Genomic DNA, 21269 nt, shown 5'->3' with positions numbered 1-21269 from the left:
TTCCACTCAAAGGTGGAACTTCCGCTTATCTGTCTCCTCCCCCCTCTGGTGCACATTTGGCACCTTTCAGGGGGAGGGGGGGAGCGGGTACCTGTTTTTGACAGGTACCCTGTCCCCACTTCCGTCTGACCTCGCCGCGGCGAGCTACGTCAGAGGTTCAGCCCCCTTCTCCTCCCTCCTCCTTTCTCCCCTTCTAGGCCAGTAAGAGAGTGCAGTGGGCTTCGCACATGCACAGTAGGGACACAAGGCTTCAGTGCCGAGTTCCCTTACCAGCAATGGCGGTGGCGGCAGCTCCCGACAGCAGATGGAAACGTGGGCTGTGGTGCCGACATCGCTGGACTCCAGGACAGGTAAGCGTCCTAATATTAAAAGTCAGCAGCTACAGTATATGTAGCTGCTGACTTTTAATTTTTGGAGGGGGGGCAGAAAAAATAGAGCAGCCGACCCCCCCCCCCCCCCACCTTCTCATCAGACAGCTCAATTCAATCAGACAAACAGAAGCTGCCCTGCGTATCCCCACCAAAAATGTTTGTTGGATCCAAAAGCCCAAAAAGTAGGGAACAAGCGTATCAAATATCAACTCCAGCTGTCAGGCGATGGTATCTGACCATGTGTGACACAGTTGGAAGGCTAACGTGTTTCGGGGGACATGCCCCCTTTCTTCAATTCTGTTCCCTACTATGTTTTTTTGGATCCAATAAACATTTTTGCTGGTAATGCCCTAGGTGTTTACTCCCTCACACTTGGACAAAGGTCTATAGCCCTTAGCAACAAGGCTATGATCTGTCGATGTGTCTTAGAGTTACATTTTAATCATGCCATGAGGGTACCTTTATGTAAAACGAGACCCGATTGGATGCCTATCATCCCTGTCTGTGGTTCTGCCATATGGAATAAGCCCCTACAACGGATCAACTGGGTACCTCCGTTGACGGATACTCCTAGCGCTTCCCGAGGGCTTCAAGCACTCCACCAGGCGCCATAACCCCGGCAGACCCCATGAACTGCCGCAGCTTGGTTGGGGTGTTCCTGTTCCTGCTTCACTCTCTGGGAAAAGAGAGGTTCACCCACTGGAATTTGGAGCCTTGTCGTAGGTCCAGGGTGGGTAGGAGACGATGGGACCCCAACCAAGCTGCGGCGGTTCGTGGGCTCTGCGGTGGTTATGGTGTCTGGTGGAGTGCTTGAAGCCCTCGGGAAGCACTAGAAGCATCCATCAATGGAGGTACCCAGTCGGGGTGTCGGTTGATCCGTTGCATTGGTGGCAGTGGTGGGATTAAATCTTCATATTACTTGAGAGATGTTGTTGATAAATATTACTCTCCCATTTGAAGTTATCCAAACCTTTTTCTCAGTGTCCCTTAAGTATCTGTCTGTCTCTCCCAGTGATGGCGTGTACCGTCACAGCCCCCTTTGCGTTGCTGATGTCATCAGCACACATTTTTTGCAGACGTACCGCTACAATGGTTCCGGCTCTGGGCTCCATGACCCGAATCTTCTTGTCTTTACAGGAGGTGCAGATGAGACTGCCATCCTGGTTCCAGGCCACGCTGTATATGAGGTCCGTGTGTGTCTCATCTATGCAGATGACTGACTGCCCGCACCCCACGTCCCAGATCAAGATGACGTTGTCACATCCTGTTGAAGAAGAGCAAAGATTTAAACAACTGAGTTTTGCTGGGATCGGTATATAGAGCGAACGGCCTTTCCTGGAGAACAGGGTGCTCCAATCTCCTTCTAGTGCTGCTTTCAGACCCCAGGTATTTGGTCACATGCAGGGCCCAGGACAAGGGGTGGGCAGGAGGGCCGGCTGCCCTGGGAAATGTGGTATCATGTGAAAGGGGGGGGGGGCACCATGAGGAAATTGGGGGAAGGGATTTGTGTATTGAAAAGGAGAATTTAGGGGGTGAAAGGAGTTAAGAATTGTTCTAAGGGGGGAAATTTGGGGAACAGCAATTCGGGGGAATTCATGTTGGTAGGGGGATGGCAGAAGAGGATTTGTGCTGGGATGAGGTATGGGGAGGGGGGTTGTGTTAGAAAAGGTAATATCAAGGTGAGGGGGGGGGGCATTTGTGCTAGGAGATTACTTTTTTTGTGCTAGGATGGGGTATTGGGGGAGGGGAATTTGTGCTGGGAGGTGGGTATGGAGGGAGGGAAGGAGAAATTTAGAGGCAGAGGATTGGTGCTTGGAGGGGGGAATTATTATTTTTTTTGGGGGGGGGGGGGGATTTGTGATGGGGGCATATGGGGAGAGAGAGGATTTGAGCTGGAGGGGGGGGAGCAAAGATTTGAGTATTTGAACCGGGAGGAAGGTTTCAGCAGGGGGGGGCAGATTTGTTCTAGGAGGAGTGGGAATTCATACTTAGGGTGTAAGCATGCAGAAAAGTGCTTGATTTTTTTTCTGGGGGGGGGGGGGGGATGCTCGTACATCTTGTGGGGGGGGGGGGTGCAATTTGGAATGTTCGACCTGGGCTCTAGTTGACCTTGTCCCAGCAATGGTCACATGGTCTCTTCTGAAGGGGAAGATTTGTTCAATTTGATCTCTGATCTTCCCCTTTGAAAGAGAACAAAACAACTAAACCACAGCAACAGCACTGGAGGGAGCTAAGAGAAGCTTTTTCTCCAGGAAGCCAAAAGAAGAGTTGATGCTGCTGTTGGGCTTTTTTAGGTTTGAGATTGCCCAGAAAGACTATAATAAGAGTCTGCATACAGCCCTTGCTCGCTACGCAAATCTACTGATCCTTATACATGGGCAACATACTTTCCTTCCTAATGATGATCACCAAATCAAGGAGGAGAGAATGATCACATGGTTTTTGTTAATAAACCTAAGTTAGGTGACCATTAGGTCCTATCTTATTCTTGACCTGGTGATCATCATCGGTTTTGTTGGTCAATAAAAGGCACATCAATGCAATTACATGGCTTTGTTTTTCAACAAAGCTACTGATGATCACCAAGATCAAGAAGAACATAATGATCACTAGGCTTTTGTTTTTTTTAAATAGTTCAGGTAACCATCTAGTCCTAGGTTGACCTGGTGATCACCTTGGTTGGTAAACCGTAAACCATATGATTGCAATCACATGGCTTTTTTATCAACAAAGCCACTGATGATCACCAGATCAAAGAGGACAGAAAAATCCCATGGCTTTTGTTAATAAATAAAAGGTAGGTGACCGCTAAGTCCTGGCCTGAACTGGTGATCATCAGTGGTTTTGTTGGTAAATAAAAGCCACATCATTGCAATCGCATGGCTTTGTTTTCCAATAAAGCTGCTAATGACCACTAGATCAATGATCACTAGGCTTTTGTTTTTTTAAAATAGGTCAGGTGACCATCTAGTCCTAGCTTGACCTGGAGATCATCAGTGGTTTGTTGGTAAACCATAAGCCATATAATTGCGATCACATGGCTTTGTTTATCAACAAAACCATTGATAATCATCAGATCAAGGACAGAAAAATCACATGGCTTTTGTTATTAAATATAAGTCTTGTGACCGACCACAAAGTCCTGGCTTGACCTGGTGATCATCAATGATTTTGTTGGTAAATAAAAACCTCATAATTGCGATCACACGGCTTTGTTTATAAACAAAGCCATTGATGATCACCAGAGGAAGACAGAATGATCACATGGCTTTTGTTAATAAACATACATCAGGTGACCATTCAATCCTAGCTTGACCTGGAGATCATCAGTGGTTTGTTGGTAAACTATAGGCTGTATGATTGCGATCACATGGCTTTGTTTATCAACAAAGCCATTGATTATAACTAGATCAAGAAGGACAGAATAAGCACATGGCTTTTGTTAATAAATATAAGTCAGATGACCATTCAGTCCTAGCTTGACCTGGAGATCATCAGTGGTTTGTTGGTAAATCATAAACCATATGATTGCGATCACATGGCTTTGTTTATCAACAAAGCCATTGATGATCACTAGATCAAGGAGGACAGAAAAATCACATGGCTTTTGTTAATAAACATAAGTCAGGTGGCCATTAAGTCCTGGCCTGAACTGATGATCATAAGTGGTTCTGTTGGTAAATAAAAGGCACATCATTGCAATCACATGGCTTTGTTTTCCAACAAAGCTGCTAAGGACCACTAGATCAGGGAGGACATAATGATCACTAGGCTTTTGTTTTTTTAAAATAGGTCAGGTGACCATCTAGTCCTAGGTTGACCTGGTGATCATCAGTGGTTTGTTGGTAAACCATAAGCCATTGATGATCACCAGATCAAGGAGAAATAATGATCACTAGGCTTTTGTTGTTAACCATAGGTCGGGTGACCATTAAGTCCTAGCTTGACCTGGTGATCATCAGTGGTTTGTTGGCAAACTATAGGCTGTATAATTGCGATCACATGGCTTTGTTTATCAACAAAGCCATTGATTATAACTAGATTAGGAAGGACAGAATAAGCACATGGCTTTTGTTAATAAATATGAGTCAGATGACCATTCAGTCCTAGCTTGACCTGGAGATCATCAGTGGTTTGTTGGTAAACCATAAGCCATATAATTGCAATCACATGGCTTTGTTTATCAACAAAGCCATTGATGATCACCAGATAAAGGAGGACAGAAAAATCACATGGCTTTTGTTAATAAATATAAGTCAGGTGACCATTAAGTCTTGGCCTGAACTGGTGACCATCAGTGGTTCTGTTGGTAAAAAAAAGCCACATTATTGCGATCACATGGCTTTGTTGTTCAACAAAGCAGTTTGTTGGTAAACCATAAGCCATTGATAACCACATGGTTAAGGAGTAATAATGAACACTAGGGCTTTTGTTTTTTACCATAGGTCAGATGACTATTAACTCCTGGCTTGACCTGGTGATCATTAGTGGTTTGTTGGTAAACCATAAGCTGTATAATTGCGAACACACGGCTTTGTTTATCAACAAAGCCATTTATGATCACCAGACCAAGAAGGACAGAATGATCACTATGGCTTTTGTTAATACATATAAGTCAGATGACCATTCAGTCCTAGCTTGGCCTGGAGATCATCAGTGGTTTGTTGGTAAACCATAAGCCATATAATTGCAATCACATGGCTTTGTTTATCAACAAAGCCATTGATGATCACCAGATAAAGGAGGACAGAAAAATCACATGGCTTTTGTTAATAAATATAAGTCAGGTGACCATTAAGTCTTGGCCTGAACTGGTGACCATCAGTGGTTCTGTTGGTAAAAAAAAGCCACATTATTGCGATCACATGGCTTTGTTGTTCAACAAAGCAGTTTGTTGGTAAACCATAAGCCATTGATAACCACATGGTTAAAGCGGAGTTCCACCCTGGTTATACATTTTTTTACAAAAATACCCCCGGGACAGTCAGGGCTAGCACATTCCACAATGGCTAGCCTCTGATCTGTCCCGATTTGCACTTACCTTTCAGGAGAAATACTTACCTTGAAATTGTCTTCTCCAGCGCTGCCATCTCAGGTGTGGGCAGCTTGAAGCCAGCACGATCCTCTTCCGCGTCCTCTTCGGTCCTCTTCCTCCTTCTTCGGTCCCACGATGCACTGCACCGGCCCCGACGTCACTTCCGGGTCGCGCGCGTCATCCCTCCACAGCTTCTGGGCATGCCCAGAAGCTGTTTAGAAGGGAATGACGCGCGCGCCCCGGAACTGACGTCGGGGCCGGTGCAGGCGCAATGATTCCTGGGAGCGATGACGTTCAGCTCCCAGGAATCATTGCAAAAGCCAGGAAGTGACGAATCGCCGTGGCCGCCGAGGGGAGGAAGAAGGAAGTAAGGTGAGTATATTTTCTCTAAAAGGTAAGTGAAAAAAAAAAAAAATTGCGATTGTCCATTTGTTTTTCAGGTGACCGGGAGCGAGAAGATGGAGGTAAGTATAAATTTCGGGTGGAACTCCGCTTTAAGGAGTAATAATGAACACTAGGGCTTTTGTTTTTTACCATAGGTCAGATGACTATTAACTCCTGGCTTGACCTGGTGATCATTAGTGGTTTGTTGGTAAACCATAAGCTGTATAATTGCGAACACACGGCTTTGTTTATCAACAAAGCCATTTATGATCACCAGACCAAGAAGGACAGAATGATCACTATGGCTTTTGTTAATACATATAAGTCAGATGACCATTCAGTCCTAGCTTGACCTGGAGATCATCAGTGGTTTGTTGGTAAACCATAAGCCTTATAATTGCAATCACATGGCTTTGTTTATCAACAAAGCCATTGATGATCACCAGATCAATAAGGACAGAATAAGCACATGACTTTTGTTAATAAATATAAGTCAGGTGACCATTAAGTCCTGGCCTTAACTGGTGATCATAAGTGGTTCTGTTGGTAAATAAAAGCCACATAATTGCGATCACATGGCTTTGTTTTTTAACAAAGTATTTTGTTGGTAAACCATAAGCCATTGATAATCACCAGGTTAAGGAGTAATAATGATCACTACGGCTTTTGTTTTTTACTATAGGTCAGGTGACCATTATTCCTAGTTTGACCTGGCGATTATCAGTGGTTTGTTGGTAAACCATAAGCTGTATGATTGCGATCACAGGGCTTTGTTTATTAATAAAACCATTGATGATCACCAGATCAAGGAGGACAGAATGATCACTATGGCTTTTGTTTTTTACTATAGGTCAGGTGACCATTAGGTCCTAGTTTTACCTGGTGATCATCAGTGGTTTGTTGGTAAACCATAAGCCTTATGATCAATAAAGCCATTGATGATCACCAGAGGAAGACAGAATGATCACATGCCTTTCGTTAATAAACATACATCAGGTGACCATTAAGTCCTAGTTTGACTTACTGTAGTAATCATCAATGGTTTTTATTGCCTTGACATAAACAAAGCCATGGTACACACAGTGATCAGGTATTTTTTGGGGTCTTTTCCAAGATTTTCATGATAATGCATAAAGAACAGATTTTGGACACAGCAAATTCGATTCATACAGTTGGCTTTAGACCATATCCCGAAAAAAAGCATACAAAGATAATTGTACCATCTTTGCATTATGGAGCACAGATAAATTATCCAGCCTGTTGGAAAATCTGCCCATGAATGATGTACAATTCTTCACTTCTACATGGTAAAGTGATGTATCCATGATTGGTTCTGGCTGGGATAGGACAAGAAGATATCTTTGCAAGCCAAAGTCACCAATTTAATTATCGCAGCTACCCAAATGAATCTACACCTTAATAAATCCTTCCTATAGTTCTTGGTCCTTCCTTACCTGCACTCAGTAATATATTCTGGGCGGTCGGATGCCAGAGGACAATTCCAACCCGCTTTGTGTGCCCTTCCAAGGTGACGATGGGTTCTGTGATTGAGCGGGTCAGACCTCCATCCGGGATCTCCCACACCTGAAAGACAGAAGGGAATATTGGTACCGGTGAACACATAAGATAAGGCGATGTAATAGTACAGTGACAAAACTTTGCTATTCCTCTTTCTCAGGGCAGATATTACCTGACTAAAGACACCAACCTCCTCACCCTGGCCAATCAACTGCCCTCTCCTATCCCTGATTTGGGCCATTTAGTGAGCAATAAAGTGTGCTTCCAACCAAATACTAAATATTTTTGCTACAGGGATAACCACTACAGGAAGGATTTCCCCCCTATATAGAAAATTCAGTGATTAAAATATGGAACAGCATAAAAAAAAAAAAAAGTTGGGTCAATTTGTTAATTTTAGGGAAACATTATAAAAAGATCTTAAGATGCCTTCTTAGTGCAAAGAACAATAATAGCGGGTTGATGACCATTACAGAAAACCATTCACAATGACAACTTTTCGCACACAGGGTTTGTCCCTTCATATCTAGGTTGGAATGTTTACCCATTTTAATCTACTCCTATATTCAGGTTTTAGCTTTGGCTGCCAATGTGCATATTATCTGTGAAACAATTGATTAAAACCCTTGGTGGCATACAGCCTCCCTGCCGCGGATCTTACCATGACACTGCAGTCTTCTGAGCCGCTTGCAATGACATTGTCGTTGTGGGGGCACCAATCGATGTCCAGCACTGCGGCCGTGTGACCGCAGACCAGGGGCTGTGACTTATCCAGGCGACCGGTCTGCAGAGAGAAAACACAAGGGTGACATTAATAACTACAGTATTTTAAATGACCTATGGGGTCCTTTCTCAGCCAGTATTCATCTAAAAGTTGCTAAGGGTTCCTTCAGCAGTGGGCACCACTGTTTTTAGTTTTTTTTCATGTATACAGCCATCAACGTAAGGGGGCACTTTTTTACTAATTCCCAATGTAAGGGGGGCCCTTTTTCACTTAACACCAAAGTAAGGGGGGCCCATCTTCACTGACCACCAATGTAAGGGGGCCCTTCACCACTGACCACCAATGTAAGGGGGCCCTTCACCACTGCCCACCAATGTAAGGGAGGCCCTTCTTCACTGAACACCAATGTAAGGGAGGCCCATCTTCACTGAACACCAATGTAAGGGAGGCCCTTCTTCACTGAACAACAATGTAAGAGAGGCCCATCTTCACTGAACAACAATGTAAGAGAGGCCCATCTTCACTGACCACCAATGTAAGAGAGGCCCATCTTCACTTTAACACCATGGTAGAGGGACACATCTTCTCTGACCACCAATGTAAGGGAGGCCCTTCTTCACTGATCACGAATGTAAGAGGGCCCTTCTCCACTGATCACCAATGTAAGTGAGGCCCATCTTCACTGACCATCAATGTAAGGGGGGCCCTTCTCCACTGACCACCAATGTAAGAGAGGCCCATCTTCACTGAACACCTATGTTTAGGGGGGCACTTCTCTACTGACCACCAATGCAATGAGGGCCCTTCTCTACTGATCACCAATGTAAGGGGGTTCTTCTCCACTGATAACTCATGTAAGGGAGCTCTTCTCTTCTGATCCCCAATATAAGGGGGCCCTTCTCCACTGATCACTAATAAAACAGAGCCCTTCTCCACTGACCACCAATGTAAGGGAGGCCCTTCTCCACTGACCACCAATGTAAGGGGGCTCTTCTACACTGATCACTAATAAAACAGAGCCCTTCTCTACTGACCACCAATGTAAGGGAGGCCCTTCTCCACTGACCACCAATGTAAGGGGGTGCTTCTCCACTGATAACTAATTTAAGGGAGCCCTTCTCCACTGATCACTAAAAGAGGGACCTCCTCCACTAGCTACCAATATAAGCTGCCAATATAAGGGGGGGGGCCCTATTCCACTGATTACCAATGAAAGGGGGTTCTTCTCCACTGACGACTAATGTAAGGGAGCTCTTCTCCTTTGACCCCCAATGTACCAATGTAAGGGGGGGGACTACTCCTCTGATTAATATAAGAGAGCCCTTCTCTACTGACCACCAGTTTAAGAGGGTCTTTCTCCACTGATCACTAATGTAAGGGAGCTTTTCTCCACTGATTACTTATATAGGAGGGCCTTTCTCCACTCATCACTATTATAAGAGATAAAGAGAGCCCTTCTCCGCTAATCACTAATGTAAGGGGGCCCTTCTTCACTGACCACCAATGTAAGAGAGCCCTTCTTCACTGACCACCAATGTAAGAGAGCCCTTCTTCACTGACCACCAATGTAAGAGAGCCCTTCTTCACTGATCACCAATGTAAGAGGGCCTTTTTCCACTGATCACTAATGTAAGGGAGCTTTTTCTGCACTGATCCCCATTGTAAGGGGGTATACTGACCAGACTTTTTAGAACTCTAAAATTATAATTTTGGAAAAAAAAAAAAAGAACTCTACAATTATAACTGTTTGTGTACCAATGGTGGCAATTATTAATATTTTAAATATATATTTAATTTTTTATTGAAAATACATTTGTTGTATAGAGCAGGAGGTTGTCAAAAAGATCGATCCCAGTTTTCAAATATGCTCCACTATGTGGTATATTTATATAAAAAATCACAGAGCTTTTTTCCCTATGCATGCCCATTTATTCTGTGCAAATGGGGTAAAAAGGAATATTATTAGACTTTTTTCTCTCCAGGTCGTTATGTGTGAATAAAAAAAAATACCGCTTTATGGCCACTAGATGGAGATTACAATCACAGTTTTTTTTTTTCTGTGATCATCAGTGCCCTCTAGTAGCCATAATCAGGTACTTTCCTGATTTACACATTTGACCTGAGAAGAAAACAGCCTAATAACATCCAATTTTGCCCCCATTTGCACAGTACAGTATATGTTTACAGGGTGAATAGCTCGTAGCTCTGCATTTTTTAATAAATCCATGCCTATAAATGCTACTTTTTTATTATTTTATTTAAACTTCCTACATCTTGCTGAGCACAAAAATGATCACAAAAGGGGTTCCCTCATGCTGGAAAATAATGTCAAAGGGTTCCTCTGGGTATAAAAAAGGGTTGAGAAAGGCTGGTAAATGACGTGTTTATAGGTACATCGTCATTAATCACCTTTCCTTCTCTGCCACTCTCTGAGACAGTGGAACAAAGAGTCAGACGGCCATTTTATGGGTAATTTGATGGGATTCTGTTTCCAGCTGTGGGTCTCAGATAAGTTTCCTCTGGAAGCAGGTGCAAGATGTCCCTTGAAAGCCATTTCCTTGGTGCATTTCTTAGACCTGCGACTTCCCTTACTATCTTATGATTATCTCTTCCTGCCTCTTATGTTGCAACTTTGGATTTCAGACAGCTCTGGGTCCAATGGTCTGTAGCTGCAACAATGGGGTGTTAGAAACAGCAACCAGGATCTATAGTAGCTGTCCTATGGCTTGCACCATCCTGCCGCTTGTGCCGTACTCACCAGTGACTAGGATCTGTGGCCTAGAAGAACACACATGATAAATGTATATAGACAATATTTACTGATCCCGGCATTCCGCTTTAAGTCCGGAGCCAATTGATGTTTTCGGTCAGATATCAGACGTAATAAAACAAGAGGCTCATCTCCCCTCATTTCCCCTCCCCTTTCTTCCTTCCAGATTATAAGGAGAGTTCAACCTTTATCCACAAATTAATGGCTTGGACATGTGAGTTACACACAGACACATTAAAGTGGAACTCCAGACAGGTTTTTGTGTTAATTAGAGCAGGGAAGGCATAGAACTACTGCCAGGTGTTTATTGCTCTGTGTGTCCCCATTGAGGAAATTTACCCTCACTTCCTGGTGGCAGAGTTAGGAAGTGATATGATATTCCTCTGATAAGGACACAGACTGCAACAAAAGCACAAATCTTTAGTAGAGAAGGAAAGGGCTAGAAAATCTTTAGGGTTGGTAATGCCATCCAAGTCTTCCTGTTCTAAAGACATTCTGTTCCCCCTCATTAAATGTCCTGTGTGACTCCTGTTCCCCCCTATTTCCTGCTGACGCCCATTCCCCTTCTTTTCAAGACCTGGTGACACCCATTCCACTCATTTCATGTCCTGGTGACACCCATTCCCTCTAAGTTCATGTCCTGGTGACACCTGTTACCCCTTATTTCTTGTCTTGGTGACATCCTTTCTCTCCCCCTTTTTTTCTCCTGATGACACCCATGTCATGGTGACATTTGCCCTCCCCTCATTGCATATTCTAGTGTCACCCATTCTCTCTAATTTCATGTCCTGGTGACACCCATTCCCTCTAATTTCATGTCCTGGTGACCCCCGATCCCTCTAATTTCATGTCCTGGTGACACCCATTCCCCCTCATTTTATGTCCTGGTGACACCTACTCCCTCTAATTTCAAGTCCTGGTGACACCCGTTCCCTCTAATTTCATGTCCTGGTGACACCCATTCCCTCTAATTTCATGTCCTGGTGACCCCCGATCCCTCTAATTTCATGTCCTGGTGACACCCATTCCCCCTCATTTTATGTCCTGGTGACACCTACTCCCTCTAATTTCAAGTCCTGGTGACACCCGTTCCCTCTAATTTCATGTCCTGGTGACACCCATTCCGCCTCATTTCATATCCTGGTGACACCCGTTCCCATGATTTCTTGTGTTGGTGAGACCCATTCCCCATCCTTTCTTGTGTTGTTGACACCCATTTCCTTTCCTTTCTTGTGTTGGTGACACCCATTCTGCTTAATTTCTTGTCTTGGTGACACCCATTCTCCTTAATTTCTCGTCTTGGCGACACCCATTCCCCATCATTTCTTGTGTTGGTGACACCCATTCCCCATCCTTTCTTTTGTTGTTGAAACCCATTCCCCATCATATCATGTGTTGGGGACACCCATTCTCCTTAATTTCTCATCTTGGTGACACCCATTCACCATCATTTCTTGTGTTGGTGATACCCATTCTCCTTAATTTCTTGTCTTGGTGACACCCGTTCCCCATCATTTCTTGTGTTGTTGACACCCATTCTCCATCATTTCTTGTGTTGGTGACACCCATTCCCCATCCTTTCTTGTGTTGGTGACACCCATTCTCCATAATTTCTTGTGTTGGTGAAAACCATTCCCCATCATATCATGTGTTGGGGACACCCATTCTCCTTAATTTCTTGTCTTGGTGACACTAGTCCCCATCATTTCTTGGGTTGGTGACACCCATTCCCCGTCATTTCTTGTCTTGATGACACCCATTCCCCATCCTTTCTTGTGTTGGTGACACCCATTCCCCATCATTTCTTATGTTGGTGACACCCATTCCCCATCATTTCTTGTTTAGGGGACACCCATTCCCCATCATTTCTTATGTTGGTGACACCCATTCCCCATCATTTCTTGTTTAGGGGACACCCATTCCCCATCATTTCTTGTGTTGGTGACACCCATTCCCCATCATTTCTTGTGTTGGGGACACCCATTCCCCATCATTTCTTGTGTTGGGGACACCCATTCCCCATCATTTCTTGTGTTGGGGACACCCATTCCCCATCATTTCTTGTGTTGGTGTTTACTGGCACCATAGACGTGAGAAATCCAGCCAGTTTCTGGTTGGTTTTGATGCCAATCGTATGAAAATGGAACTTTTTGCTGGCCACACACATTACAATTGTTTTAATTTCTATCATTTACTTTTTCTTACAGTCGTCCGTTCTTTGCTCACAACATCTTCACAATATCTTTTCTTGCCTTTTTAATATTTATTTGTTTTTTATGAAACTGATTCTTCTTATTCTATAAGATCACCACACAAAGAAAGATGGTTAGGGGTGCCAATCGAAAGTGAACATAACGAGCGCACAACGCACATTACAATTGGATCCCACAGGAGATCTGATCAGCAATCCTTTGATCTGAGATGCTTCCATCTCCAAGCAATAAACATTTTCAAAAATAATTGCATAATAGAACCGGAAGGAAAAAATCGCAGCTCCTGCGGCCAATCAGATCACTCGTTTCCTCTCGCCCAGTGCAGCTCAGAGACAGAGAGAGAAATTTGAATCTTGAGGCCATGCTGCAGTTTTTATAGATCTTTCCGGCAGTTGTGTAACACCCTATAGGGGAAGTGTGAGGGGGCCTGCGACAGAGGTGCGATGTTGTCACATGCGTGTTTCATGCGGGCTCCGCCCCCTCATTACAGAAAGTAACGCAGCAGAAGACTTACATCACCAAATAAGGACATGACTACAGTGCGGAGTCACACTTCCCTAATTACAGAAAGACACTGAGATCTGCTGATAACAATGCTGCACACAGATAGAGCGTGCCAGGACTGAAAATAAAAAAAGTGACGAGAATCATCTGTCACCAACTTTCCCACATCTGAGCAGAAAGCGACAGATCTGACTTGTCTGACTTTGCTGTGCAGCCCTTTACAGAAAATGAGGGAGCGGGTGTCACCCAGATATATAATGAGGGTGTACGGGTGTCACCCAGATATATAGTGAGGGTGTACGGGTATCACAGGACATATAATGAAGGTGTACAGGTGTCACAGGACATATAATGAGGGTGTACGGGTGTCACAGGACATATAATGAGGGTGTACAGGTGTCCCAGGACATATAATGAGGGTGTACAGGTGTCACAGGACATATAATGAGGGTGTATGGGTGTCACAGGACATACAATAAGGGTGTATGGGTGTCACAGGACATATAATGAGGGTGTACAGGTGTCACAGGACTTATAATGAGGGTGTACGGGTGTCACAGGAAATATAATGAGGGTGTACGGGTGTCACAGGACATATAATGAGGGTGTACAGGTGTCACAGGACATATAATGAGGGTGTACAGGTGTCACAGGATATATAATGAGGGTGTACAGGTGTCACAGGACATATAATGAGGGTGTACAGGTGTCACAGGACATATAATGAGGGTGTACAGGTGTCACAGGACATATAATGAGGGTGTACGGGTGTCACAGGATATATAATGAGGGTGTACAGGTGTCACAGGACTTATAATGAGGGTGTACAGGTGTCACAGGACATACAATGAGGGTGTACAGGTGTCACAGGACTTATAATGAGGGTGTACAGGTGTCACAGGACATACAATGAGGGTGTACAGGTGTCACAGGACATATAATGAGGGTGTACGGGTGTCACAGGACATATAATGAGGGTGTACAGGTGTCACAGGACATATAATGAGGGTGTACGGGTGTCACAGGACATATAATGAGGGTGTACAGGTGTCACAGGACATATAATGAGGGTGTACGGGTGTCACAGGACATATAATGAGGGTGTACAGGTGTCACAGGATATATAATGAGGGTGCACAGGTGTCACAGGACTTATAATGAGGGTGTACAGGTGTCACAGGACATACAATGAGGGTGTATGGGTGTCACAGGACTTATAATGAGGGTGTACAGGTGTCACAGGACATATAATGAGGGTGTACAGGTGTCACAGGACATATAATGAGGGTGTACGGGTGTCACAGGACATATAATGAGGGTGTACGGGTGTCACAGGATATATAATGAGGGTGCACAGGTGTCACAGGACTTATAATGAGGGTGTACAGGTGTCACAGGACATACAATGAGGGTGTATGGGTGTCACAGGACTTATAATGAGGGTGTACAGGTGCCACAGGACATATAATGAGGGTGTACAGGTGTCACAGGACTTATAATGAGGGTGTACAGGTGCCACAGGACATATAATGAGGGTGTATGGTTTTCACCAAGACAGGAAATAAGGGGGAACAGGTGTCACAAAGACGAAATGAGCAGGAACAGCTGTCACCAGACATGAGATGAGTGGGAATGGGTGTCACCAGGACCTGAAATGAGGGGTACAGGTGTCATCAGACATGAAATAAGGTGGAATATGTGTCACCAAGAGGAGAAATGAGCAGGAACAACTGTAACTAGATATGACATGAGGGGGAACGGGTGTCACCAGGACATATTATGAGGGTGTACAAGTGTCCCAATGACATGAAATGAGGGGTACAGGTGTCACCAGACATGAAATGAGGGGGGAACAGGTATCACCAGGACTAGAAATGAGGATGAACGGGTGTCACCAGGACTAGAAATGAGGGGGAACGGGTGTCACCAGGACTAGAAATGAGGGGGAACGGGTGTCACAAAGACAAGAAGTGAGCAAGAACAGGTGTCACCAAACATGAAATGAGGGGGAATGGGTGTCACCAAACATGAAATGAGGGGGAATGGCTGTCACCAAACATGAAATGAGGGGGAATGGGTGTCACCAGGACTAGAAATGAGGGGGAACGGTTGTCACCAAGACAGGAAGAAGTGAGCAAGAACAGGTGTCATCAGGCATGAAATGAGGGGGAATGGGTGTCATCAGACATGAAATGAGGGGGAACAGTTATCACCAGGACTAGAAATGAGGGGGAACGGTTGTCACCAAGACAGGAAGAAGTGAGCAAGAACAGGTGTCATCAGACATAAAATGAGGGGGAATGGGTGTCACCAGACATGAAATGAGGGGGAATGGGTGTCACCAGGACTAGAAATGAGGGGGAACAGGTGTCACCAAGACAAGAAGTGATCAAGAACAGGTGTCATCAGACATAAAATGAGGGGGAATGGGTGTCACCAGACATGAAATGAGGGGGAACGGGAGTCACCAGACATGAAATGAGGGGGAATGGGTGTCACCAGGACTAGAAATGAGGGGGGACGGGTGTCACCAGGACTAGAAATGAGGGGGAACGATTGTCACCAGGACTAGAAATGAGGGGGGACGGTTGTCACCAGGACTAGAAATGAGGGGGGACGGGTGTCACCAGGACTAGAAATGAGGGGGAATTGGTGTCACCAGACATGAAATGAGGGGGAATGGGAATCACCAGACATGAAATGAGGGGGAATGGGTGTCACCAGGACTAGAAATGAGGGGGGACGGGTGTCACCAGACATGAAATGAGGGGGAACGGGAGTCACCAGACATGAAATGAGGGGGAATGGGTGTCACCAGGACTAGAAATGAGGGGGAACGGTTGTCACCAGGACTAGAAATGAGGGGGGACGGGTGTCACCAGACATGAAATGAGGGGGGACGGGAGTCACCAGACATGAAATGAGGGGGGACGGGAGTCACCAGACATGAAATGAGGGGGAACGGGTGTCACCAGACATGAAATGAGGGGGAACGGGTGTCACCAGACATGAAATGAGGGGGAACGGGAGTCACCAGACATGAAACGAGGGGAAATCGGTGTCACCAGGATGAGAAATGAGAAGAACAGGTGTTATAAAGACATGAAAATTGGGAGAAATGGGTATCACCAGGACAAGAAATGAGGGGGAAAGGGTGGCACCAGCACCAGAAATGAGGCGGAATGTGTGAACCAGGACATTAAAATGAGGGGGGACGGGTGTCATCAGAACAGAAAGACATAGCTGTGCATTCATTTTTGATACTTGTGGTTCAATTTGTGGGATTTTGGTGAAGAAAAGAAGTAAAAAATAACAGTTCCCTTCAAGTATCCTGAAGCTAACCCCAAGTATAAAGCTGACTCTGAAGGTCGGGGCTACTGGGCTTTTGTAACTTCAAGTAGGTTTTGCCTTCCCATACAATTCTACAAGGATACAAAACCCAACTGACGTAGGTCAAATGCAGGTCAAAAGTAGGTCACCTACAGGTGAGATACAACTGTCAATGAATTCTGAATAATCTCAGAAACATCTCAAACCAATATCAGACTGAATCTGATTGATGACACAGACCCCAAATATACCTACAGACCAATCCAATCTCTGCATTGTGCAAGATCAGGCAACTGAACTTTCAGAGGGCTTCTTCTTAGGAATCTATGCTCTGGCTGCTCACGGTTATAGTAGTCAACCAGAATAGATTTTTTTCCAATTGATTGTCCACCTGGGGGATGTCAGCCATGGTTGGATGCTTCCTGCAGACATACGAACATCTCCTGATTGGTCTGTAGGGCAGGAATGAGGGTCATTGCCATTTGGTTAAGTGCGTACACACATTTTCACAAGCATGCTCATGCAGATGAGCATGCTGCGGGAATGTATGCACGCACACAGGCAAGCATGCATAATATCAATCTTGGTGCCAGACAGCCTATTGAAGTAAAGGAATTGAACTAGAAAGTTGCTGGATGATTTTCAGCTGGTAACGTGAAACTTGAACTCTGAACCCGTTCCTGACATCTGCTTTCCTGTTGCTGACCTGGCCTGTATTTGGCCCTGTCTCTGCTCTGCCCTTCAGCTACTGACTTTGGCAAGTTCCTGACTACGGCTTGCCTCTGCTGTTTCATAGATTGATCTCAGCTAGTTCATGATTATGGCTACTCTCTGTTAAATCCTGGTTTGAACTTGGGTAGTTCCTGACTACATCTTGCTGACTCCCGGTTGGATCTTAGCTAGACCATGACTTGTCTCTCCTAATCAACAGTTTGTCCTCAGCTAATTCCTGACCATAGCTTGTCTACCTTGTCTCTTTTGCTTCTCAGATTGACCTTGGTATGGGCCTGTGGTTTGTCTCTGCTAATTCCTAGTTCGAGCTTGACTACTTCCTGATGATGGCTTGTCTCTAAGATCCTGGTTTAAACTTGGCCAGTTCTTGACCACGGCTTATCTCTGCCAATTCCCAGTTTGACCTCGGCTAGACCCTGACCACAGGCAGCTTGTCTCTTTTGATTCCCGGTTTGACCCCCCACTAATTCCTGACCACGGCTTGTGTCTAGTGATTCCCTGTTTGACCTTGTCAAGTTCCTGACCTTGGATTGTCTCTGCTGATTCCTGCTGGTTTCATATCATGTTACTTCCCAACTTGACCTTGGCTAGACGGTTGACCCTGACCACAGCTTTTCTTTCCTGATTCCCAGTTTGACCCCGGGTTATTCCTGACCTCAGCTCGTGTCTACTGATTCTCGGCTTATCCTTGGTTTGTTCCTAATCTTTGCTTGTCTCTGCTGAGTCCTAGTTTGAGCTTGGCTATTTCTTGACCACAGGTTGTCTCTGCTGATTCGGTTTGACTTTGGTTAGCTCCAAACTATGGCTTTTCTCTGCTGATTCCCTGTTTGACCTTAGGTAGTTCCTGGCTATGCCTTGTCTCTGCTTATTCCTGGCTGGTTCTTAGACCCTGACCATGGCTTGTCTCTCTTGATCGACAGTTTGTTCTCGGCTGATTCTTGACCACAACTTTTCTCTGCTGATTCCCAGCTTGACCTTAGTTCCTAACCATGGATTTTCTCTGCTGATTCCCAGCTTGACCTTAGTTCCTAACCATGGCTTTTCTCTGCTGATTCCCAGCTTGACCTTAGTTCCTAACCATGGATTTTCTCTGCTGATTCCCAGCTTGACCTTAGTTCCTAACCATGGATTTTCACTGCTGATTCCCAGCTTGACCTTATTTCCTAACCATGGCTTTTCTCTGCTGATTCCCAGCTTGTCATTGGTTCCTAACCATGGCTTGTCTCTGCTAATTTCTATGAGGGCTTGTCTCTAATATTCCCGGTCTGACCTTGGCTAGTTCCTGACCACTACTTGTCTCGAACATTCCCGGTCTGACCTTGGCTAGTTCCTGACCACTACTTGTCTCGAACATTCCCGGTCTGACCTTGGCTAGTTCCTGACCACTACTTGTCTCGAACATTCCCGGTCTGACCTTGGCTAGTTCCTGACCACTACTTGTCTCGAACATTCCCGTTCTGACCTTGGCTAGTTCCTGACCACTACTTGACTCTAACATTCCCGGTCTGACCTTGGCTAGTTCCTGACCACTACTTGTCTCGAACATTCCCGGTCTGACCTTGGCTAGTTCCTGACCACTACTTGTCTCGAACATTCCCGGTCTGACCTTGGATAGGGTCTGACCTTGGATAGTTCCTGACCACTACTTGTCTTGAACATTCCTGGTCTGACCTTGGTTAGTTCCTGACCACTACTTGTCTCGAACATTCCCGGCCTGACCTTGGTTAGTTCCTGAACACTACTTGTCTCGCTCATTCCCGGTCTGACCTTGGTTAGTTCCTGACCACTACTTGTCTCGAACATTCCCGGTCTGACCTTGGCTTGCTCCTGACCACTACTTGACTCTAACATTCCCATTCTGACATTGGCTTGCTCCTGACCACTACTTGACTCTAACATTCCCATTCTGACATTGGCTAGTTCCTGACCACTACTTGACTCTAACATTCCCGGTCTGACCTTGGCTAGTTCCTGACCACTACTTGTCTCGAACATTCCCGGTCTGACCTTGGTTAGTTCCTGACCACTACTTGTCTTGCTCATTCCCGGTCTGACCTTGGTTAGTTCCTGAACACTACTTGACTCTAACATTCCCAGGTTGATCTTGGCTAGTTCCTCATGATTGCTTGTCTCTTATATTCCCGGTTTCACCTTGGCTAATTCCTGACCACGGCTTGTCTCTAAAATTCCTGGTTTGACCTTGGTTAGTTCCTAAACATGACTTGTCTCTCCAAATTCCCTTTTGACCCCGACTTATTCTTGACCATGTCTTATATCAGCTGATTTACTTTTTGTCCCTGACCTTGGCCTGTCTCTGCTGATCTGTGTTATTTATTCTATGTTGTATTTTAATTGTATGGATGGTTTTATTTGTAGTGTAGTTTTAATTTGATTTTGTTGTGTTTTTGTATATTGTTCTGTTCATTGTTGTGATCTTGTGTTGTGTTTGTTAAGTGTGTCAGTGTCACAATAATTTCCCAAATTCACTTGGGGATTAGTAAAATATTCTGTATTCCTGGTTTAAGCTTGAGCTCCTGACAACGACTTGTCTCTGCTGATCCTGTTTGTCTTCAGTTAGTTCCTGACCACGTCTTGTCTCTACTGATTACCAGTTTGAACTCAGCTAGACCCTAACTATGGTTTACCTCTGCTGACCTTCTGGTGTTATTTTGGCTTGTCTCCTAATCTCAACTCTGGATACTACCCTGCATGCTGTCTCCTGGAAGTAATGACAAATCACTGATTGTCCCAACACCACTTCCAACCTGTTGTATGTTCCAACAGGACTTTTATTTTCAGCAGGAACACGGGGGAACGCACCTCCAGCACTGAATTTATGTAATGGCAAGTGGTGCTGGGGTGTGCTACAGGATCTATTGATGCTGGTTATGGGGATCTAATGTCACTGGAGGATATTTTTGCGGGAGGGGGGTCTATTGTTTCTGTTGGGTGATCTATTGTTGCTGGAGGTGGGTCTTCTGTTGCTGGGGGGGGGGTTGTTTCTGGGAGGGATCTACTGTTGAGGGGAAGGGTCAATTGTTAGTGGCTGCTGGAGAGTCTATTAATGCTGGCTGTGGGAGGGTCTTTTTTTGCTGCTGGGGGTCTATTTTTGCTGGGGGGGGGGTGGTATTTTGTTGTAGGTAGTCCATTGTAGGTAGTCCATTGTTGCCAGGGAAATCAATTGTTGCTAATGTGGTCTCTTGTTGCTGGCTGTGAGGGATCTATTTTACTGCTTTTCTTGTTATCGTTAACAAATTCCGTACAAATTACTTAATACTACAAATGTTACTTGGTTCTGTATTCTTTATAAGGGGCAGTACTGGGAGGAGAGTAGGGTGGAACCAAGGACCGTTGCTCGGAGATTGGTAGGGGCCGAGACAAGGGAATACTCGGGGGAGTTCCTGCACCTATTCTCTAAGAAAAGTTCGAGTGTCCTGTGCAACTACCATCCTGTGGGTCTTCTCTAGCAACCCACAGCCAAGCCTGTCTCTAGATGGGAACTTCCCTGGACAGAACTTCTGCCACTCTGCGACTTTTCACTCGTTGTGCTATATTCCAGGGGTGTCTGAACTAGAGGTGTAATGGAAGCCCTCTTGCCATCCTGGCCTTTAGAAGGTCACATCATAAATAGAGTTAAACCAGATTCAATACAGTTCTGTGGGGTACTGTTTCCTTCAATCAAGTCCTT

The 21269-nt window shown here is 45.1% G+C and overlaps 1 protein-coding gene across 1 annotated transcript in view; it reads right to left on the bottom strand.

Moving 5' to 3' along the window:
• The window catches only part of CORO1A (coronin 1A), a 57136-nt gene that overhangs the window by 12894 nt on the left and 22973 nt on the right, over nucleotides 1-21269 (bottom strand). The window contains exons 3-5 of the mRNA XM_082261154.1: nucleotides 7970-8092; nucleotides 7245-7374; nucleotides 1454-1635 (exon numbers count right to left, since the gene is read on the bottom strand). Coding sequence (XP_082117280.1) covers nucleotides 1454-1635; nucleotides 7245-7374; nucleotides 7970-8092 — 435 coding nt within the window. The remainder of the gene's footprint in view (nucleotides 1-1453; nucleotides 1636-7244; nucleotides 7375-7969; nucleotides 8093-21269) is intronic.

The sequence above is a fragment of the Pelophylax lessonae genome, assembly GCF_965119305.1.
Source record: "Pelophylax lessonae genome assembly, chromosome: 6".
Classification (NCBI taxonomy): Eukaryota; Metazoa; Chordata; class Amphibia; order Anura; family Ranidae; genus Pelophylax; species Pelophylax lessonae.
This window is presented reverse-complemented; position numbering and strand designations above follow the sequence as displayed.